Genomic DNA, 24,856 nt, shown 5'->3' with positions numbered 1-24,856 from the left:
AAATGTGTTACTATAAAATTTTGACACCTGGTGATGGGGAGGGAGAAAAAGAGCTGTGAGATGTTTAATTTTTAAAAAATACCTTTGGTTATTTAGAATAGCAACCAAGCAATGCATAAACATGTTGAAACATATGTCATCCTTCCAAACTAATGAAATCATGACATCTTGAGTTACAGGTACAAATTCACAAGGGAAAGAAGCTAGCCTTTACCTCACATCAGCAACAGTATGCCTTCTTTTCTTGTCTTCCACATTCTTTTTTTTTCCACTCTGCCCCGTCTTGTCATCTAAATCCCACGAAATCCTCCTGTCTTTTTTGCCATCAACTTTGCAGTTCTCTAAGGATTTTGATCTTCCCATAGTCACAACATGCAGGCATGCAAAATTAAATGTAGATAACTCAAAATGAAAAAAAGAAATTATGAGGTACTTGTTATCTGTCCCATATGTCACCTCCATCTGCATAGCCAAGCTTTATCTCACCAACAACAACAACTTACCTTATCCCCTTTTCAAATCCTGTATTGGCTTAACCCAGGGGTAGGCAACCTTGGTTCTTTTATGACTCGTGGACTTCAACTCCCAGAATTCCTGAGCCAGCACAGCTGGCTCAGGAATTCTGGTAGTTGAAGTCCATGAGTCATAAAAGAGCCAAGGTTGCCTATCCCTGGGTTAACCTGTTTCTGAACCTCAGCAATTTCAAAGGTGTAGACTTCAGCTCTTCAAGGGGCTGGCTGGGGAACTCTGTGAGTTGAAGTCCACACATTTTGAAGTTGCTGAGGTTGTGAAACATTGGGTTAACCACTCCACCTGACAAAATGAGCTGCAGCTTACAAAAGCTTATGGCTTTTAGGAAAAGTTGTTAGTCAAAAAAGGTGCTTAAACTATTGATTTGGGGCTCCAATAAATTAACATATCTCTCCTCCTGCAATGTCTAGCTTTGTGTGTAAATTTAACAAAAGAAAGAGGGAAAAAATAAACCACAGAAAACATTTGATTGCAAAAGCAGGGTCGTGAACCAACTGATGCCCTAAGCACAGCCCAACAATAAAGCCCTTTGGCCCTTCCATTGTTTAACTGACAAAACATTAAAACTCAGTAAGAGCTGAAGGTGAAATAGGAGGTTAAAAATTCAGTTTTCTTCCTAGGCATCTCCCAGGCAAGACACCAGAACTATATTAAACTTTTTTTTAATTCACACTAAGCAGCCATAAATAATAGAATTTTTTTTACTTATAACTAGGGCAACAGAAAAAAATTGCAAATTTCTCATATTAAGGGGAAAAGAGAGGAAATATTTACTATAATAGTTTGAGATTTGTACTAATGATATCTGTATGTAATTGAATCACTGCAACACAGATGCCACATTGCTTTTCAAAGATATAAATGTAACGCTAGAAAATCAGTAAGATTTTCAAAAAAAAATACAAATTTCAATACTTCTTAAAAAGGTAAAGGTTCCCCCGCACTTGCGTGCTAGTCGTTTCTGACTCTAGGGGCCGGTGCTCATCTCCGTTTCAAAGCTGAAGAGCCAGCGCTTGTCCGAGGACGTCTCCGTGGTCATGTGGCCGGCATGACTAGACGCCAAAGGCGCACGGAACGCTGTTACCTTCCCACCATAGTGGTCCCTGTTTTTCTACTTGCATTTTTTTACGTGCTTTCGAATATCGCCCTCCCAAAGATAGCTAAGAGAAATAACCCTTCCCTTGGTGCCATAAGCACATGTTTTTGTCTGTTTGTTTGATGATTAATCCAAGACTATCTTAAATGCAAGAAGAGCCAGGTTTGCTGGTTATAAGGGAAATTTTATTTTTTCTTTCTGGTTTCATAATTTATAAGTCTTTGTTCAGTGCTATTTACTTAATCAGTTAAATAAAGAAGGAGTCTTCAAGAAAACTAGTCGCACTCTCACACAGTTGAAGTCAGATAACTCAAAAAGTTCCAAATTTATCAGAAACTATTAGGGTGTTTTGTACCCTTGTACAGAAATGAAACAGACTACTATTTCACTTGCTAAACTGTAATTCTTATACCTAAGAATTGTAATTTTAAGATAGGGTAACTCTGTCACATAATATATATGTATATTAAAAATCTTATTGCTGAGAAATAAATTTGAATAGCAAGCAATGCTATTGCTTAGTGTCTTAAAAAAAGAAATAAAACTGCTAATTCAGGAACATTATTGCAACACCTTTACTTGGAATAATTCCAATCAAACTTGATGGACATACTTATGAATACACCTGCATAGGATTATACTTTCAATGAGTTTCTAAAAATAAATCAGATAATTATGTTTTGTCTATATTAATGAAATTCCTGCAGGCCATGTAATACTTTTTTGCATTAATTCGAGAGATGCCTGTACCTATAATCCTCTTCTGAATTTGCTTTTTCAACTCAGATTCTCAAACTACTGTAGAGGGAAATAGAACAATGGAATACTAGATCATATGCCTGAGATTTGTTGAAGGGTAACAGAAAATTCCTACAGATTTCTTCCTTACCATCCTTAAGTAATATTTCTATGCCATCTTCTCCCAAAATAAAACAATTGGATAGATTAAAAAGGAAATTGTTGATTAAAGGATTTTCTTCGTGTGTGTTTTTTTGGGGGGAGGGGGGAATCTGGTTCACATTTTCCTATAAAGTTAAACAAGTTGTGTTTTGCCCATAAGAGTTGCCCTGTATCTTATCATATATTGTTTATGTGAAATAATGTGCTGTGATGTATCAGACACTGAAATAGTCACTCATATGTCTGCAAACCCCAAATTACTTTACAGTCTACACCTGATCATTCTGAAGCAGTTGAAAATGTAGATTATGTGTTTTTTTCTGGACTTATAGCTCTGGCTTGAGGAACATGTGGCAGTTGTATCCAGATAGGTCTTTGTACAGATTCAGTACAGTATATGCCAGTTGTGCCCATTTCTGAACTGGGAAGCATTCTGAACCTTCTGGACAGTCACTCCCTATCACTGGAATGCTTGCTTTGATTGCTTTGTGGGTGGCTTGCTGCAATGCACTCTACATGGGCCTACCTTTGAAGGTCACTTGGAAGCTGCAGCTGATCCAGAAAAAAATGGGCAGTCATGAGCATGCATAATATGTCCATATAACACCTATGTTCTTTTACACTAGCTAACAGGAGGTAGTGACAGATTTTATTTTCCTGGGCTCCAAGATCACTGCAGATGGGGACTGTAGCCAAGAAATTAAAAGACGCTTGCTCCTGGGGAGGAAAGCAATGGCAAATCTAGGCAGCACACTAAAAAGCAGAGACATCACCCTGTCAACAAAAGTGCATATAGTCAAGACTGTGGTCTTCCCAGTTGCAATGTATGGCAGTGAAAGTTGGACCATAAGAAAGGCTGAGTGCCAAAGAATTGAGGCCTTTGAACTATGGTACTGGAGAAGACTCCTGCGAGAATGGAAAATAAAATCTGTCACTACCTCCATTTCTTCCCCATCTATTTGCCAGGAATTGAGAGGGCCGGATGCCATGATCTTGGTTTTCTTAATGTTAGGTTTCAAGCCAACTTTTGTACTCTCCTTCTTCACCCGCAACAAGAGGCTCTTTAGTTCCTCTTCACTTTCTGCCATTAGAGTGGTATCATCTGCATATCTTAGGTTGTTGATACTTCTTCCGGCAATCTTAATTCCAACTTTTGATTCCTCTAACCCTGCCTTTCTCATGATGTGCTCTGCATATAAGTTAAATAGGCAGGGCGACAGTATACAGCCTTGCCGGACTCCTTTCCCAATTTTGAACCAATCAGTGGTTCCGTGTCCCGTTCTCACTGTTGCTTCTTGGCCCACATATAGGTTTCTCAAGAGACAAATAAGATGGTCTGGTATGCCCATCTCTTTAAGAACTTGCCACAGTTTGTTATGATCCACACAATCAAAAGCTTTAGCATAGTCAATGAAGCAGAAGTAGATGTTTTTCTGGAACTCTCTAGCTTTCTCCATGATCCAACGTATGTTGGCAATTTGATCTCTAGTTCCTCTGCCTCTTCGAAATCCTGCCTGTACTTCTGGTAGTTCTCGGTCCACATACTGCTGAAGTCTAGCTTGTAGGATTTTAAGCATTACTTTACTAGCATGAGAAATGAGTGCAATGGTGTGGTAGTTTGAACATTCTTTGGCACTGCATTTCTTTGGAATTGGAATGTAAACTGATCTTTTCCAATCCTGTGGCCACTGTTGAGTTTTCCAGATTTGCTGGCAAATTGAGTGTAGCACTTTTACTGCATCGTCTTTTAAGATTTTGAATAGCTCAGCTGGAATACTGTCACCTCCACTAGCTTTGTTGTTGCTCAGCTTTTCTAAGGCCCACTTCACTTCACATTCTAGGATGTATGGCTCGAGGTCAGTGACCACCTCATTGTGATTATCAGGGACGTTAAGCTCATTCTTGTATAGTTCTTATGTGTAATTTTGCCACCTCTTCTTAATCTCTTCTGCCTCTGTTAGGTCCCTGCCATTTTGGTCCTTTATCATGCCCATTTTTGCATTAAAAGTTCCCTTCATCTCTCCAGTTTTCTTGAAGAGATCTCTGGTCCTCCCTATTCTATTGTTTTCTTCTATTTCTTTGCACTTTTCATTTAAGAAGGCATTCTTATCTCTTCTAGCTATTCTCTGGAATTCGGCATTCAATTGGGCGTATCTTTCTTTTTCTCCCTTCCCTTTCGCTTCCCTCCTTTCCTCAGCTATTTGCAAAGCTTCCTCAGACAGCCATTTTGCTTTCTTGCAAAATGGTTTTGGTTGCTACCTCTTGTACAATGTTGTGAACCTCTGTCCAAAAGTTCTTCAGGCTCTCTGTCTATCAGATTTATTTCCTTAAATCTATTTGTCACCTCTACTGTATATTCAACAGGGATATGATTTAATTCATACCTGAGTGGCTTAGTGCTTTTTCCTACTTTCTTCAGTTTAAGCCTAAACTTTGCAATGAGAAGCTCATGGTCAGAGCCACAGTTAGCTCCTGGTCTTGTTTTTACTGACTGTAAATAGATGGGGAAGAAATGGAAGTAGTGACAGATTTTATTTTCCTGGGCTCCAAGATCACTGCAGATGGGGACTGTAGCCAAGAAATTAAAAGACGCTTGCTCCTGGGGAGGAAAGCCATGGCAAATCTAGACAGCACACTAAAAAGCAGAGACATCACCCTGTCAACAAAAGTGCGTATAGTCAAGGCTATGGTCTTCCCAGTTGCAATGTATGGCAGTGAAAGTTGGACCATAAGAAAGGCTGAGCGCCAAAGAATTGAGGCCTTTGAACTATGGTGCTGGAGAAGACTCCTGCGAGTCCCTTGGACTGCAAGGCGATCAAACCGGTCAGTCCTAGAGGAGATCAATCCTGACTGCTCTTTAGAAGGCCAGATCCTGAAGCTAAAACTCAAATACTTTGGCCACCTAATGAGAAGGAAGGACTCACTGGAGAAGAGCCTAATGCTGGGAAAGATCGAGGGCAATAGAAGAAGGGGACGACAGAGAATGAGGTGGCTGGATGGAGTCACTGAAGCAGTAGGCGTGAGCTTAAATGGACTCCAGAAGATGGTAGAGGACAGGAAGGCCTGGAGGAACGTTGTCCATAGGGTCGCGATGGGTCGGACACGACTTCGCAGCTAACAACAACATAGAGCTCCTCCATCTTTGGCTGCAGAGCATATAGTCAATCTGATTTCTGTGTTGACCGTCTGGTGATGTCCATGTGTAGAGCCGTCTCTTGGGTTGTTGGAAAAGAGTGTTTGCTATGACCATCGTATTCTCTTGACAAAATTCTATCAACCTGTGCTCTGCTTCATTTTGTACTCCAAGGCCAAACTTGCCTGTTATTCCGGTTATCTTTTGGCTTCCTACTTTAGCATTCCAATCCCCCATGATGATAAGGACATCATTTTTTGGTGTTAGTTCTATAAGGTACTGTAGGGTTTCATAGAACTGGTCAATTTCATCCTCTTCAGCACCGGTGGTTGGGGCATAGACTTGGACTATTGTGATATTGAATGGTTTGCCTTGGATTCGAACTGAGATCATTCTGTCATTTTGGGGATTGTATCCCAGTATTGCTTTTCCTATTCTTTTATTGACTATGAAGGCTACTCTATTTCTTCTAAGGGATTCTTGCCCGCAGTAGTATACCTGATGGTCATCTGAATTAAATTCACCCATTCCTGTCCATTTTAGTTCGCTGATACCTAAGATGTCGATGTTCAGTCTTGTCATCTCTTGTTTGACCACGTCCAGCTTTCCTTGATTCATGGATCTTACATTCCAGGTTCCTATGGAGAAAAAATCTTTGCAGCATCGGACTTTCCTTTCACCAACAGACACATCCACAGCTGAGCATCCTTTCGGCTTTGGCCCAGTCGCTTCATTCTTTCTGGCGCTACTAGTACTAGCCTTCTGCTCTTCCCCAGTAGCATATTGGATGCCTTCCGACCTGAGGGGCTCATCTTCCAGTGTCATATTGTATTGCCTTTTGGTACTGTCCACAGGGTTTTCATGGCAAAGATACTGGAGTGGGTTGCCATTTCCTTCTCCAGTGGATCACGTTTTGTCAGAACTCTCTGCTATGACCTTTCCGTCTTGGGTGGCCCTGCACGGCATAGCTCATAGCTTCATTGAATTACGCAAGCCCCTTCGCCACAACAAGGCAGTAATCCATGAAGGGGAAGGATATCATATTGTATCCTTAATTTGTTGACATAGAGGGTGAGAAGTTAAGTAAATGGGATGTGTATTTTGAATATTAGATTTTGTGAGGAATGGTGATAGATGAATTGGGAGTATATCAATCATTTTGGGAATGATAAATATCAAACGTTAAATCTAAATGTTAGTGGAAATTAAAACTGAAAAATTTATTAGATCATTGATTGTCTAAAAGACTGTATGTTAAAACAAATAGAATATGTGTAAACTAAAAACTATGGATATATGTAAGAAAGTTATTTTTTATGTGAATGATAGGATAAAACCTGTCTTTAAATTCACAAATAGACAGTACATATGAAGGGAAAAAGAGAGGAAATGTTTATGGTAGCAGTCTGAAATCTGTACTGATGATATCTGTATGTAATTGAATTACTACTACCCAGCCACCAAGCTGCTTTTCAAATATCTAAATGTAATATTAGAAAATAAATAAAATTTGTAATAATAATAATAATAAACAATGCAATCTCACGGGACCCAAGAAGTAAGCCTATTTTTATGTGCTCACTATATTCTGGAACAGCATCTTTCTAGAGATTTGTGTGGCTCCTGCCCTAGTCTTATTCCAATAAGCTCTTAAAACCTAGCCTCAGTTTACATTACATGATAAGCTTCTGCTGGAGGAGTTCTATGTTAAGAACATGTTGGTTTATTCTTGTAGATTTATTTTTAATATTGTATACTGCTCAGAACTTTTATGGAGTCAAGTATCCTTAAAAATTTGAAAAATATTTAAAAAACATGCCACAACCAAATATTCTGCTTTTGTGTTGCTCACAGGAAATTACCATACAACTAGATTTAAGTTTTAAGGACTTCGAAGATATGATGCAGAAGTATTTCATAAAGCAACTTAAATGTCAAGACTGCTACTTGATTATGATTGCTTCATTAAATAAAGATAGATAGTGGCGCAGTGGTTACAATGCAGTACTGCAGGCTACTTCTGCTGCCTCCTGGCTGCCAGCAGTTTGGCAATTCCGAGTCTCACCAGCTAAAGTTTGACTCAGATTGTTGGGGGCAATATGCTGACGCTGTAAACCGCTTAGAGAGGGCTATAAAGCACTATGATAAAGGCTAAGTGCTTGCCATTGCTATAGACTTTTTAGATGAAATAAAACTTGTTAATTTTAAGGGATGCCTTGTACACTGACTATTAATTATTAAATACTGGCTTGATTTAAATAATGGTTTTGATATGTTACACTGATGTAAGATCAGTTTTATTTTCAACACAAATCTAACATTACTTCCCAAAATTCTTATTTGACTTTATATAATTTGTAAACCATGTCCATATTTCTTTTTTGACTTTTACTTAAACAGAATAAAAGAGTTGGAAGGGACATTTGAGGTCTTCTATTTCAACATGCTGCTCAACCAGGAGACCCTGTAACATTCCAGTCAAATGGCTGTCCAATCTCTTCTTTAAAAAAATCTGCAGTGATGGAGCACCCACATCTTCTACTGTTCTTTTTTGTGGCCCTGCTCTTAAACAATTATTAAAAATAAAAGAGAAAAATCATACTGCGAGTGTAAAAACTTCATTCGCTGGAGTTCAAGCTATATTGAACTTGCTTGGATGGTAGTTAACAGCATCTGCTTGAAATTCCTGCACATTTCAAAGGATCTTTGCAAATTAGAGGGTTTTTTTGTTTTGTTTTGTTTTCTGCACTTTCTTTGAACCCTTGATATGTTTTGATGTAATGCTATATCCTGTGGATATCTGTATTTGTGACACATGCCAAAATGACTTTTTTAAACCACTGCTCTACCATATGAAGAGAGGTGAGCACCCTTGTCTGGTCTCACCAAATGTTTACTGTTGTTGAGGAATCGGTTTATTTTGTAAAACTATGTGAATCTAAAATATAGGGTTTAGCAAATCATTGTACGTTGTATGGAAAAAGACATAAGGTTTTAATTAGCACATTATCCTAAAGATTTAAAGCTCACCTGATTCTGCCTCTTGGATGCTCGGATTGCTCTGACATAAAGCTTGTGCTGCTGAGGCGAGAGGCACTGCTGGTACGGGAAATAGCTGACACATCACTGACATCACTGTCTGAGGACTTGGCAGAGACATTATCACAACTTCTGTACTGATCGGTTTGTATATTATACTGAAGATGAGAAGAGACAATGTGAGGTCCATTGACAACCATGCAAAACCAAAAATGTCATGTCATTACAAGCACCAGTTATGAGAGGCACAACTTCAGAAGGCTGCCAATGAACTGCTGCTGATTTTATGTAGTACAGTAATTAAAAAAGAGGCATACACTATTTCATAAGTAACCAGTTTATGAGAAGGTAAGCAGAAAGAATAGAGCATTAACTTTAAAATGGATAAATAAAAATATTAATTTGCAAATGACCACAATTCTGATCGTTTCTGTATGCACACATTATCCCTGACTTAAAAAAAAAAGACTGGTAGGCAGTATTGTGCTTCTCATGTTCAGCAAGAAGTTTGCTATTTATTTATTTATTTTAAAAAATGGTGGCGGCAGCAGCATTGTTGAGTATTGAAATGATTAAGGGTAACAATCTGAGCTGCTAAATGATGATGCAATCTCTTCAAAGTTTCTACTCTAAACTTGATTTCCAACAAGTGTTTACTACTATCAGTGCCCATGGTCCACATAGGGATTTTGTTGACTTCTAGTGGATACTCAGGGAATGGAAAGTGTCCAGCAAAATAGGGATAGTAGAACAAAAAAAAAAACACCCTACTTCTTGTTAGCATTTCTGTTGGTCTTTAGTGCTGCTTTTAATGAAAGGAACAGACAGCACAATCCAGCTAAAATGACCATTTCAGAATGACTTGAAAATGGTCGTTTCAGAATGACCTGAAAATACACTAAGTATTGATATTTTTTTGTAATTTAACAGTAAATAATTCAATCACCCTATTTCTCAGTTTGGACAACTAGTTGAGAATATAAATATAGTACATTTTCTATAAAAATATAGATTTGAAAAATCCAAAAAAAAAAAACCAACACCCTTCTAAAATTTATCAAATTATCTATAAACTATGCTCAGTTTCAAAACCCATCTACTGTACCAGTATTTCATGCCTGGTTTTACAATTAAACTCCCTGCTTTATATTCTGAATACTGCATAAGAAGCTTCAGTAAGTACTTTATAAAAAACTATTTCACAAAATTAGGAAGTTGTATATATAAATAAGTTGCTGATAGCAGTCTCCTAGAATCTTGCCCTCTAGTCTAGGCTTAAAACCCTTAAAATCTGCCTGAATCAGCTGTATAAAGCTGCTTGTTTCCTGGCTTTCATTGTTTCTGCCATCTGTCCCTTGTTAGTAAAATTCCCACTTTACAGTTTCAACCTTCGAACTATTTCATTACAATTAGATTAGGTATTGGACCACTTTTCAATCTCTAATGGTCCTTTTTCTGTTACACATCAAATGATTGAATAAACTCAGGTAATAACAAAAAGTTCAAATAAATCAAGTAAAAGATTAAAAAAATCAAGTAAATTTCCACCAAAAGATCTCCCCAAAATCATGGTGATACTTTCTGGTTTTCCTCAATGGGAAATTTTTGGGATGGCATATTTGCACAATACGATAAGCCATAAAGCTGGAGAAGGCAGTTTGCAAGCTACATGGTTCAGAAGTGGGGGAAGGAATGATAGGCAGCCCTATACAGTTTTGAAGCAATTGTGCAAGATTTGAAAAAAAACACAACTTTAATGATTCAAAGTAAAGGGCTTCATTTGTACTGCAAACATTGTGAAGCACCTCTTTCAAATGTATTGCACTGCTGTCACAGTTAACTGTCTTTTGTTAACTGTCTTGTTAACGTGTAAAAGGCATTACATGTTAAACAAAATCACAGATATATTTTTGTAAATAATCACCTACTCTAAAAGTTGATATTACATTGCATAATGACTTATCATAAAGCAGGGGTGTCAAACTCGCAACGTCACGTGACGTGTCATGATGTATTTTTTTCCATTGCTGGCAATGGGGTGGGCACGGATTCACCATGACACATCCGGCTGGCGGGCCAGCAGTTTGACACCTCTGGTATAAAGAATTCCAAGCAGCTATGTCTGGATGGTGCTACAATGTGCTAAGCACATTGATTTGTGCTTTAGATTGTAAGTGTTATGTATGCAGGCACCTGCATAGCAACAGCCACCAGGGGGCGGTGGCCTGAACGGTTTTGGCGGGAAACCCAGTTTCGGCGGGAAACCTAGGGCCAACCCCATTGGCTGTCTGCTTACCTGGCCAGGTATTTAAAGAGGCCAGGTAACCCTCATCCCTCAGTACGCTACCCCCCTTCCAATAAAGTGCTGAACACGTACTCCGGCTGGCGTCTCTTCCTTGCGTCGGACCCACTACACAATAGTGGCGACGAGGATGGGATTGCTGCCGACAAGAAGCTGAAGTCACTGGGGGAGCGCTCCGCGAGCTAAAGGGAAAGGCATTTTCCTTCCTTCTTCCCACCCCCACGACTGCCAGCCGACTGGACCACGCCGGTCATCACATCCGCGACCGAGACCGCACAAGCACCGCGATGGCAAGAGCCGGACAACCCCGCGAGTTCGACACCCGCCACCCCGAGACATGGGCCCGTTACCTGGCTCACGCCGAACTGTACATACGGTTCAATCAGATCTTGGAGGACGGCGTGAAGGCGGCCGCCCTGCTCTGCATCGGGGGGCCAGCACTCCTGGTGATCGCCGCAAACCTGTTCGCCCAGGAGGCCATCAACACCGTCGCGTACCTCGTGGCCAGGCTCAACGCACACTTCAAGCCCCGGCGCTCCAAAGTGGCCGCACGGTCACAGTTCAAAAAGAGGGACCAGCGCCCCGACGAGTCCGGTGCCAAATTCCTCGCCGCCCTACGAGAAGCCGCCGTCGCCTTCAGGTTTTCGAACTTGGAGGAGCGGCTACAGGACCGGCTGATTTGCAGCCTACGAGACAGGCGGCTGCAAGAGCGCCTGTTCGAGAGAGAGCAGGTTTCGCTCCAGGAAGCTGAGGACGCCATTCTGGCCCACGAAGCGGCCTGAGGGGCCGTCCAAGCAGTCCAGGAAACCCAGACCAGCAGCCAGGCGGCCAGCATCCACCGGCAAATCACTACAGCTGAGGACGACCAGAGCATCGACCTCCTCCAGCGGAGGTCGACCCCCGACCAGCGAGCTAGACACCCAGACAAGCCCAGGCCTCCCAGCAATGCTTCCAACCCTCAGAAGTGCGCAGGGTGTGGTGGGAACCACGTGCGCAGCCTCTGTAAGTTCCGGTCAGCCACGTGTCGGGCCTGCAAGAAAACAGGCCACATAGCCACGGTCTGTCGTAGCCGTCGTCCCTGAGAGGAGATCCACGAGCTGCAACCGGAGGAATCGCCGTTCGAAGGTACTGGGGCCCCGACCAAAACGCGAATTGGCTATGTTGAGAGCCGGCTGGCCATTAACCACAAGGGTAGCCGCCAGCTGCTCAAACCCAAAATTAGACTAACAATCCGCTTGCAAGGCGTCCCTTGCAGCATGGAGCTTGACTCCGGATCAGCGGTCTCGATCATTTTGGACGAGACCCTTAACTACATAAATAGCCAGAGCAAGCAGCGGATTAAATTACGGCCTACAAATTTAACCCTGACCGATTTTCAGAATTCGCCGGTCAAGGTAAAGGGGGAGGCTACCGTCTTGGTGGGGTTTAAGGGTTGCGAAGAGTACCTGGTGGTTGTTTTGGTAGAGGGCCGGAGAGCCAGCCTGGTTGGCCTAGACTGGTTCGAGGCCCTGGGAATTGCAGTCACCGGGATCCACCGGATCCAGGGGGACTCCGTCGAGGCCGTCTGCAAGGAGTTCGCAGACGTCTTCAACAGGACGCTGGGCAGGTACACAGGGCCCCCCATATCGTTCAAGCTTAACTCGAACGTTCCCCCTGTTAGGGTCTGGCCGCAGCGAGTTCCCTTCGCGCTCAAACAAAAAATAGAGCGCGAATTAGATAAGCTGGTGGCCCAGGGAATCTTAGAGCCCGTAGATGGGAGGGAGTGGGAAAACCCCATCGTCACCCCCCCTCAAATCCAACGGGGAAATAAGGATCTGCGCCGACTACAAGTACTCGGTGAACCGCGCCCTGAACCCGCACGCTTACCTGGTCCCCACGGTCAGCCACGTTCTCGCTTCCCTCCAAGGCGGCGCCATCTTTGCAAGGCTCGATCTTGCGCAGGCGTACCAGCAACTCACGGTTACTAGGGCAACAGCTGACATTCAAACCATAGTAACACAAAGGGGAGCGTTCCAGGTAAACAGGCTGCAGTTTGGGGTCAGCGTTGCTCCTGGCATTTTCCAGGAAGTTATGGAGAAGACACTCAAGGGCATCCCAGGAGTCTGCCCCTATTTTGATGACATCCTGATTGCAGGAGCATCAGCAGAAGAACTAGCAGGTAGGCTCAGGGAGGTACTGTCCAGGCTGCGCACAGCTGGCCTCAAACTCAAGAGGGAGAAATGCAGCATAGGTGTTCCCTCCACAGAGTTCTTGGGGTTCAGAGTAGATGCCAGGGGAATTCACCCCACAGAGTCCAAGGTGAGGGCCATCAAACTAGCACCCACACCCAAGAACAAGGCAGAGCTACAGGCATTCCTGGGCCTGTTGAATTTCTACCATGCATTCCTCCCACACAAGGTAGCCATTGCAGAGCCATTCCACAGGCTACTAGATAAGCAGGCAGCATGGGTCTGGACTGCCGCTCATGACCAAAGCTTCAGGGCCTTGAAAGCGCTACTGTCGGATAAGTCCACAGTAACCCATTTCATCGAGTCCAAGCCCATTTGCATCGCATGCGATGCATCCCCTTACGGTGTGGGCGCAGTACTCAGTCACCTGGAGCCCAATGGGGTGCAAATTACCATAGCCTACTATTCCAGGACGCTGTCTGGAGCAGAAAGAAACTACGCCCAAATCGACAGAGAAGCCCTGGCAATCGTGGCAGGAGTCAAAAAATTCCACGATTATCTGTATGGCAGGGAGTTCACTGTCTACGGACCACAAACCACTCCTGGGCCTGTTCACAATGGACAGGCAGACTCCCCAAATTCTGTCCCCCAGAATGTTCCGGTGGTCCATCTTCCTTGCAGCCTACAATTTCAAGCTGGTGCACAAGCCAGGGAAGGAGATGGGCCACGCAGACGGTCTACGTAGGCTACCCATAGACACCCCTGATCCAGACCCGGCCCCAGCAACACAGATCCTAGCACTGCAGGAGCTACCAGAGTGCCCAGTTCACGCCAAGGACATTGCCAGCCACACAGTCACAGACAACATCATGAGCAGTGTACACTCATGGGTTTGCACAGGGTGGCAGGACAAGTCCCCGGGGCCTGAGTTCCAGGCCTATTTCACCAGGCGCCACGAGATCTCCATGCACAGGGGCTGCCTCCTCTGGGAAAGCAGGGTCATCATTCCCACCGCAGTACGGGGCAGGGTATTGGACTCCTTACACGAGGGACACCCGGGGGTGGTTAGGATGAAGGCTCTGGCCAGAAGCTACCTCTGGTGGCCAGGGCTGGACAAGGACATTGAGGAACGGGTCAAAGCCTGTTACACGTGCCAGAGATCCAGGCCAGAGATGCCACATGCACCCGTGCACAGGTGGGAGGCCACACACACACCCTGGTCCCGCATCCACATTGACTATGCTGGGCCATTTCAGGGCCAACTGTTCTTAGTAGTAGTGGACAGCCACTCCAAGTGGTTGGAGGTAGTCCCTGTTCCTAACATGACCTCGGGGCGGACAATCCAGGTGCCCAGAGCTCTCTTTGCCACACACGGACTCCCTGACGTAATTGTGTCGGATAACGGGCCTCAGTTTACCGCTAATGATTTCCAGGCATTCTTGAAGGCGAACTGGATTAGGCACGCCACCTCCGCGCCCTTCCATCCATCGACCAACGGGCAGGCTGAACGGATGGTAAGGACGACCAAAGACGCACTCCAGTGCATCATTAGCGGGGACTGGCACCACAGACTGGCAAAATTCCTACTCGCCCAACACACCACACCATGTGTTGCCACAGGGAAGAGCCCAGCAGAACTTCGGTGGGGACGGCGTCTCATCACCAAGCTGGACCGCTTACACCTGGACCGAGTAGCAGCTGAGACGGTTAGACCAGCATCATCATCAGCATCATCACCATCACATTCATCACCATCATCACCAGCACACAGGGTCCTCAACGTGGGGGACCTGGTCTGGGCAAGGAACTACGGTTCTGGGCATCCATGGGTTCCGGGGACAGTGGTTGACAAAACAGGACCCCTCTCGTACATCGTGGGGGTGGAGGGGGACAGACACATAAGGCGACACATCGACCAACAGGGAAGCCACACCCCAGGAGAGATCAGCCCAAACAGTAACAACACAGAACAGGAACCAGAGGAGGAGGGCCTCCTGAACCCAGCGCTGCTCAACCCAGCACAGAGGCCGCAAGAACCAGGTGTCCAAGCCCAGGGCCAAGCCACACCCAGACGGTCCACCCGGCCCCACAGGACACCTGCCTACCTGGCGGACTATGTGTGCAAGTGACCACCACGCAGTTGCATTGTTGTTGTTGTTTTGACACACGGTGTATATAGTTATGTAGTTAGTTACAAGTTGTTATTGTTGTTATGTGGTTCTTCTCTAAGGGGGGAGGGGTGTTATGTATGCAGGCACCTGCATAGCAACAGCCACCAGGGGGCATTGGCCTGAACAGTTTTGGCGGGAAACCCAGTTTTGGTGGGAAACCTAGGGCCAACCCCATTGGCTGTCCGCTTACCTGGCCAGGTATTTAAGGAGGCCAGGTAACCCTCATCCCTCAGTACGCTACCCCCCTTCCAATAAAGAGCTGAACACGTACTCCGGCTGGCGTCTCTTCCTTGCGTCGGACCCACTACACAATAGTAAGCCGCCCTGAGTCTTCGGAGAAGGGCGGGATATAAGTGGGAATAATAAAAAAAAATGTTTACATGAATATTGCACCAGGTGGTACAAATACTGAGGATGTAGGTATTACCCCTTATCACCACATAGCTACAGTTAATTCATGGTTTTCAAGTAACTGTGAAATAGACCATGTGTCAGATAATACTTCGTGACATACAGGTATGAAAGTCTACTATTAATTTAGGAAGCTATAAAACCATAATTTACATACAGCAATGTTAGTAATTGTAATAGCCAGCAAAGTATGAGAACAAAAGCATGTTGTACATATGGTATTTTATATTAAATACATCTTTCTCATGAATACTTCAAAGTGGAAATCTGTTTGGAATATTAGACTAAATGACCTTTTTAGTAACTGAAATTGTGACCAGAAACTCAGGATTTAAGCAAAATGGTCACTAAAAGTAAAATCACATGACTATGATTCTGCTTCCGATTTTACTTCACATTTCTTTCCCTTTATGGTATCATTAAGGTTATGACCCCAAACAGTTGGGTGAACCCAAACAGCAGGTAAGGATTCAGGAAGTAAGGCAAATCTTACAACTTTTTACCCTGTCCTTGGAAATGCTTACCCTGGCACTGGGCTAATTATCTTATTTAGTAGTAGGTTGTGGTCTAGTTTATCAAATACCTTACTGAAGTCCAAGTAAATTATATCCACAGCATTCCTCTGGTCCATTAATTTTGTCACATTGTCAAAGAATGCAATAAGATTTGTTTGGCTCGATCTGTTTTTGACAAACTCATGTTGGCTTCTGTTTATGACTTTTTTGCCTCTAGCATCTGCATATTTGTTGCTTGATTATCTTTTCCAGAATCCTCCCAGGTATTGATGTCAGGCTGATAGGTCTGTAATTTTTTTCCCCAACTTCAAAAAAGAAAAAAATGGATCCAGGTACAGATCTATCAGCCTGACATCAATACCTGGAAAGATTCTAGAAAAGGAATATAACAATATTTATTCTTCCAATATCTTTGCTTTCCAAAACTATTGTAATTTAATTGTCTATTTAGTAATTATTTATTAGATTTCTATATGGGCACACTCCTGGAGAATTTATTGTGGCTTCCAGCAGAAAAATCATAGAGTAGAACCAATTTAACAAAGGTATTTAACAGTTTTTAGTTAAACAGTTAAAATCCACATTCCCACTCTTATTATATTTATTATTAAATATTCTAATACCCATAACCATATTAAAATTACTTCTACACAACACTGTTTTCATAGCCTTTCTAAATATCAAGAGAAAAGGAGCTATATGGATATAGGACAGACATGTCAAACACAAGGCCCGGGGGCCAGATCCGGCCCGCGAAGTGGTTTCATGCGGCCCGCGATGCCATCCTGGAAACAGTGAGGGAACGGCCCCCACTGCCTTGGCCCTGGCCCAGAGACCCTCCTCCTGCCAGAGACCCTCAGATCTGTCCCACTCAAACGATGTAGAGCTGGCCACGCCCACCCAGTAGGCCATACGCACTCTAGCCATGCCCACCCAGTAGGCCACGCCCATCTGGCCCTCTGAGGGCAACTGCAATGCTGATGCGGCCCTCAATGAAATTGAGTTTGACACCCCTGATATAGGAGAAGGGATTTTATCTCAGGGGTTTGTGACACAACTAAAAAACATTGCTTTCTGCTCTCCTCCTAAGTCTCACACAGGTAGGCAAAACTCTCAGCACTGCAGCAGTTCCTAACTAGCTTAGTGGAGTACACTTAGTGGAGTGTCTTTTATATATAACTATAAAAAATGTAGAATGAGACAAGTTGTCTAATATAAACAAAAGCAAAGAGAAGGTCTAAATATACCAGTTCGTTGGTATTTCTGAATGATGGGGAGCAAATAATAAAAAGCAAAGGAGAAAAAGGACAGTACAACATAATCATACAAACTGTCCCTGTTTTCTTTACGCATTGCTGCACATACACATAATAGGTAGAACATGCATCACAATCTCATAACATGTGATGAAAATGCTGGATTTTACAGATTACATTTATCAATACATAAGTTGCCATAATGTTTTGATCTGAAACCTTTGAGGAAATTGAAAAAAAATTGCACAACAATTTTTAAAAATAAATCCCATGATAGGGTTATTGTCTAGATTGCCTACAATAAAAAGTGGTGTGTGAATTAACATAATGATTCAATTTCTCCTGTTAGCAACCAGTAAGTTATTCCATAAAATCCTAATTATTGGATAATAAAATCACTAGCAAAAATCACACTTTAAACAAAAACTTCTGCTTGTAAATAAACAATTACTATATATGATTGATCTGACTGTTTAGTCAACACATTAATGTATACAACTGAATATTTGAATAGCAAATTGAATCCTTTCCTTCTGCAAACTCATGCTATAGTATGTGACAAGCTTATGATCCATGGAAGCCTTTATAGATAAGTAAAAGCTTTCTGCTGTAAACAGTCACACTATGTACATGAAGAACAGTTGTGAGAGATTATGGGGAAGAAGGAAAAGGAATGACTTAAAGAGGGAATGACCTGTTCACCACTCTTTCTGAGCTACTCACTTGCACAGGGATTGTATTACTACTTGAAATGTAAGTTTCCTAAGTGTAGAAAGACTTTTTTTAAAGGAGGGATATCTCCCTGATTCAGTTACAAATCCTAGAGAAAGATTTCCAATTTGACAAAAATGATTTGTTTTAGAAATCCTCCTTAAGATGTTTTTTTAACTTTAATTAACACAACATGAAGATTAATGACTAATGTTCTTTATTATTTTAATGAGTGGGAAGGGGGAACAAAGCAACAATTTTATTTTCCATAACCAGAATAAGAATGTTTAAATGTAACCATCTGATATATTCTTTTAATGCAGTTAGTTTTAAAAAAAAAGCTGAGGAATGCTCCCTCATTGAAAAAAAAATCACAAATGAAATAATGACATAATAATATGGTTTCTGTAAAATAACGTAGTATCAGTAGCTTCCTAAATTGAACAAATAAAAAGCATCTTTGGAGTGATATCAGGTATTCTTCCTCAATATTTTTGTCTTATGCCATATTTTTAACATTTATGTAAATTCTCCAACTTTTGAAACAAAGTGTTGCATTTTGATATTTACCTTAGTATATTGCTCATGTTCAAGTTCTTGACTAGAACCACACCCTGTTGTCTGATTATACCGGTGCATTTTCATTTTCATCTGTCTTGTTCGTTCCTCCACTACTAAATTTACTGCAAAAACAGATAATGGAAAACTATTAAAAAGTGGTTGAAAAACTTTGAATGTAGGAAGTAATTTGATGCAAATGTGACTTTACTTCAAACTGAATAAATATTCAAACAGTATCTCCATCAGGATGTGAAAGCAAAACATAAGCATGCTGATGCTGATCAACAAGGATTGCTTGGAAACCTTATCTACACATTTCCAAATTTCCAACATATCCATAACATGCATTCATTTATATAGAATATTTTTTAAAATTGAAAAATATTATTTTTTTCCTTTTCAAAATATGTCTCTATAATATACTTCTACAAGGATAACATTCCATCCATGTTAAAATATTTATTGTACTTTTAAAATAATTTTAATGAGGTTCTTAAAAGATATGACATTTGCAAATGTGGTAGACATGGCTTCCAAACAATTTTGCATCACTTTGTTTATAACTGATTTAAAGCCTCAAAACAGCAGCCTGTTTATATGCAAAGCTTTTCTCTATATTGAACGGAGGTTACGTCTCACACAAATATTTTGATACAGGAAAACATTCTAGTTGGATTGTGTCTAATTTGACCCTGGAATATAGAATCCTGAAAAATATATATTCCTTCCATAGAACAAGAACAGTAAATTCAGTTTCTTAGAAAATCAGTGTACATCATCATCTACTGAATTTAAATACCTCCTCACACCTAAGTGTGCAAAATATAACATTACAAGTAGGGGAAAGGGAAAGTATGCAAAGCATAGATGTAGGTAAATACATAACCAAAACTTAGTTTCTAGCTGAGAAAGATGATTAAATTAAACCTTTGTGCAATAGCAGATTTATAAGACAGTTAAAAAAGGTTGCACCAAATACATGTGCAATATTATATAAAATAGGACACAGGTAATGAATGAGTCAAATCAGGAGATTTGGGGCATATTACTTTTTCTGAAAGCGCAGATGTGTTCTGGCTTATCTAAGAAGGTATTGGCGCATTCTGGATTTTTGGAAGAATATTATTGATACTTTCTAACACACTTCATTAACTGTATGGTTTAGGTTTTAATCAAACAAAAGCAAAAGACAGATATTAATAACAACAATAAATATTTGCTGTGTATTTTCCTTTCCATGTTATTCTGTCAAATAACCTAACCGACTCCTAAATGTATTTACTTGGCTCATTGTGTTTGCAAAGGCCTGCTTCTACCTAGCCTGGTAAAGACCCCAATTTTAATGTTCTCATTGCCATCTAGATCATCCGAGTTAGTCTTAGAGGCCCCTGCCTACAGCTCTTTGATGAAGATGTGATAGTGGAGATAAATGAATACAAATCCAAACAGGTGATGAATACATGTCAAACATCTCCAGTGATGATAATATCTTTCTTCACAGCATAACCATTTAGATAGGTAAGGGAAGCCATATGCCTAAAACCTGTTAATACTGTTTCTGCAACTTGCTACTAAGGTAGCTTAAAATCCCTCTGTAAAACACTATGTGATTAATTCACATAGCTATGCACCATGTGTTAGGGAATAACCTGAGGATCTGGCATTCCTACAGTACTGCTTTATGAAAAACATCCCCTGGGAAGGAAAATTAATATTCCCTAGTACAGAGAGATGATACAAAACAATGATCCTGGCCACACAGAAATCTAAAACTTGGGCCATGCATATTCATGTGGTTATTACAGAAAGTTCTAGGTGTAAAATGTTTAGGGAGCATCATGGCTTAAAGTTAGTACACAAATTGTCACTTGTTTTTGCTCAACATTGCCTCATTCATTTCAGAGTCTAGGGTGGCAGCATTTTCTATGTGTAACCCTCCAATTTTTCCGAGTCTTCCCATTTTTTTTTCTTGGACTGTCCAGTAGCTTTGGTAATGCTGTAAGATGTCAGGGTAGAAATATAACAGCTAAAACCTAAAGCAAAATATTTATTTCACCACAGAATTCCAGTACAAAATTAACCATCTGTCTTCTAGGATATTGAGTAATAGGAAGCTGTCTGCTTTTCCAGACCATGATGGAGTAACATACACTTCTGGGTGTGAGCATTGTATTTAGATTATTACTCACAATCTAATGGATTGTCTTTAGCCAATAGGTTACCAGACCCTTAGACTGTGCAACTAGGAAACTAGGAAACCAATTATCTGATATAATCTAATTTTTGTAAAGTTCCAACCATGAATTGTTTATCCATGTTATTTCATAAAATTAAAGACTCAAAATTTAACCCAAAATAGATTCGTCATCTCAAAACCATAGATGACACAGCAATAAAACAAGGTACCTTTTTTATTAGAAATGTCTGAAAGGGAACATTAATGCCTACCTGCCTCAAAATGGAAGACAACAAGGACTCCCCAAAACCTAGGTTTTCTGAGGCTTCAAGGAAAACAGCACATTTGTAGTTTGGACTAAAAACTTTTATCACTTTATCTTTGGAAAACAAATAAAGTTAGTATGTGTGTATGTGTGTGGATGTGTGTGTGTGTGTGTGTGTGTGTGTCTGAGTTTGTGTGCAAAGAGCCTTAAATGATAGTTGAGAACTAATACTTTTATATTAAAATACTCAGTATATGATTTCATTTTTCAAACTTTTGATGATCTTTACTGACAGAGATTTTAGTATCCAAACATGTATTGTATTATTTGAATTAAACATAGGGATAAATATTACTTCATAGAACAGGCCAAGCATTGTACAAATAAGAATTTTACATTGTGAGCATTCCTCTTGCCTCTTCCAGATCATCAGGCATCATGCTATGATTAAAGGTAATAGCACTTCTAGTAGCATCTACTTCATTTCTAGTATTTTTATCTTAGTTATATTATCTTATATACAAAATGCAGAAAGCCAATTATCATGGCGAATTGGTTCTATTTGCATGTAAAAAAAGCATGCATATACTGAAAGCTCTAATTTTCATCTATGTGTTTGACTGGCATTTCACCAGACAGGATACAATCTTAAATCAACATTAATGTCCAGTCCAGATTATAATAAATAAATAAGTGAAGGAATTAAGATTTGGAAGGCATACACTTGGAGGATACATGAGAGAATAATTGGTTGCAAAAGTTTGTAACTCAAAAAAAATAAATCAAAGAAAATCGAATCCTTGAAGATGCTAAGGGAAATGAAGACGGAAATAAACTAGGAGATAAAGAAGCTGCCATTTTTACAGATTGGCCTTAGTAAGGACATTAGAAACATGAATCTGTGGCAATGGACAGTTGATCCCAAGGAGCACAGAAAAAGGAAACTAGGAAAGATATTAAAAACTGAGGAACTGTGGAAAAACACAAGCAAAAGACGAGAGGGAGAAGACGCAAGGCTTTTCCCTCCAACAGCATTTAGCCTAGATGAAATTCCATTCCTTGCATGAAACATGGGAAGAGGGGCAGGTTCTTGCAAAGTATTAAGGAGTATTACTTGGCAAACTAGCTTGATGCTGAGAGAGAGAGAGAGAGATCTCCATCAGGCAGTAAACTCCATCTGGACCCACTGAGAAGGATCAAGGCTTGAAGACTCAAGAGGACAATCAGCCAGGCTAAGATGGAGATCCAAACCAGGAGAAGGATCTAGCAGCCAAACACAACATAGCGAGGAAGGGCTCCTACATCAGCTTTTTGCAGGGCTTCTGGGTGAGGATCTATGGTGGACTAAACATTCTTGACAGAGAGGGGGTGGCACTGCAGCAGAAATGGATAGCTAAATGGTGATTTCTGGCCAGCATAGTCTTTCTGGACAAGGAGAATTGTGGGATCACCCTCCTGCACTCTGGACAGCTATTGCTCATAAGGAGACTGTAGGAACTGAGGTTTTTCTAGTTAATATGTGAGTTGAGTGCTGGGAATCAAGAGATTTCAATCAAACTCACAGCCTAAATGCTGCCTATATGGACACAAGGTTCACAGGGGCCTCACTTTCTTAAAACACTTTCTGATGTAATCAATTAAATAAACAGAGATTTTCTGAGTGGCAGGACAAGAGAAACCCACTTGGTGAGTCAACATTCTTTCTGGATTAGAAAGGAAAAAAAGGGGTTTCAAAGATCTAGAAAACTTTTGGCAAAATGCTTAAGAAGGATTGGTTGAAATTGATACTGAAATTACAAGTGGAATAACATGGCTATGCAAAATGTGTTTCATCAGTATTATTCCAACCTGTATAAAAGACAAAGACATTTCTCTGGAGAAAACAGATGAATATCTAAAGAAACAAAATTTACAGAGGATTACAGACAAAGAGAAACAGATTACCAATGGACCTATAACAATAAAGGAAGTATGCAAAGCTATAAAAAGTGTTAAATCAGGAAAGGAAAGGAGCCCGGACCAGATGGATTACCATGTTCTTATTATAAATGTTTTGAGGATGAACTTTTACAAACTTTACAAAATATGATGAATTCTGTTTTATAGGGAGAAGGATGTCAGAATTGGAAACTGGCCAATATAGCATTAATAACTGTTTTTAAAAGTAAAAATATTTGGTTTGTGTTAAGTATGTGCTCTGTTTTTAAAATACTTTAGTCCATTAGACAACTCAATTTGTACTGTGTATGATGAGAAAGAAAAAACTGCTGGCATTGAGTAAGCATCTCTCTGCAGGACAGAAGGAGATTCACTAATAGCTTAGTGGTATTTAAAGTTATTCCCATAGTTCTGTGATACTTGTTTTATCTGTATGTTTGCTTTTTAAAAGCAACTGATACATCCGTTCTTCCTGTTCATAATATTTTTTTACAGGATGCTAGAGGAGGGAGGGAGAAATTGCTGCTTAGAAATTTCCCCTCTGGCTAAAGACTTGTAATCAGGGTTATTCAAGGTGAACTGCAAGAACCTAGAGAGATCCTTACATGGGAAACCTTAGAAAGAAACAGCTCCTCAAATGTTCTGCGTTAAAACAGAAGCTATATATACAAGTGGCAAGTAATGTTGCTACTGACTACAAGAAAAAAATGTCGAAGAACTCTAGTTCTACATTGAAAGATGGGAACAGAATGGGTAACAGGGGATTTGATATTTTTAAAACATTGTGTGTGTCTTCATTTCATCAAAGAAACCTAGGGATCGACAAAGGTGTGATCTAAAGTATCACAAATTGTGGTACAATTTATTCAAAGTATTTGGCACTTGCTCCTTGATTTCATTTTGTGCCTGGAACTACGTATTATGTTGCTGATGAGTTCTGGAAAATTTAAGGCTTGCACATGGTATTTCTACTCATAATGTAACTATTAAAATATAACTCCATATGCAAAATCCAAAAAATAAAAGATATCAATTAAAAAAGAGACTTATTTGTAAAGATCTGCTAAGAGATTGGAAGACGTATTCAATATTTGTATTATTCATACCATGTATTCTTTTTGATGAATTTAGTTTTGTGCCCAGAAACTTTTAACAGAAATAGTTACTGTTTAGCAAAGCCATATATAACATTAAAACAACTTATACATAATTCACCTCTTAAAGTTATTTATTAACTTGAATCCTATTATGATAGAATCCTATTCTATATCATTACTCTTGCCTTTTTTTGCTTTCTTCCTTGTCCCTACTCTTATTCACATTCCTACTGTTACTTCAGTTCAATTAAATAATTCCCTTCTGTTATTGATGGTACATATATTTTTCTTCCTGATAATGTAACTTTATTGCTTCATGCATTGATCTTGGTTCTTTTGAGCAGAAAGACAGAAAAATGAAACATTCCAGGAACAACTTCCAGTTTATACCACAACACCCACATGCACACCCAAAAGACTAGCTTTCCCAAATTGAAACTACTTAAACTAATTATGGAATAATCTGCAAGGGTTTGTTACCCAATATTGCTTCAGCAATTCATTTGTGAAAGCAATTTTTAAATTATTAGTTTAAAGCTTTTATAACCTTTCCCAGACAAATATTTAGAGGTGGTGAAAATGGCCT

At 40.6% G+C, this 24,856-nt stretch overlaps 1 protein-coding gene across 26 annotated transcripts in view; it reads right to left on the bottom strand.

Annotated features, from left to right (window-relative positions):
• Positions 1-24,856, bottom strand: part of RIMS1 (regulating synaptic membrane exocytosis 1) — a gene marked incomplete at both ends in the record, with an annotated part of 283,958 nt that overhangs the window by 23,537 nt on the left and 235,565 nt on the right. For 13 of the 26 annotated variants that reach the window (XM_083350604.1, XM_083350618.1, XM_083350598.1 and 10 more), the window contains 2 exons: positions 8,691-8,857; positions 18,804-18,916. The exons of 12 other annotated variants lie outside the window; for them this stretch is intronic. In XM_083350604.1, the coding sequence (XP_083206730.1) occupies positions 8,691-8,857; positions 18,804-18,916 (280 nt within the window). Of the gene's footprint in view, positions 1-214; positions 356-8,690; positions 8,858-18,803; positions 18,917-24,856 lie in introns of all 26 variants that reach the window. One more of the 26 variants, XM_083350593.1, reaches the window with a different exon arrangement.

This window comes from Vipera ursinii (genome assembly GCF_947247035.1).
Source record: "Vipera ursinii genome assembly, chromosome: 1".
NCBI lineage: Eukaryota > Metazoa > Chordata > Lepidosauria > Squamata > Viperidae > Vipera > Vipera ursinii.
This window is presented reverse-complemented; position numbering and strand designations above follow the sequence as displayed.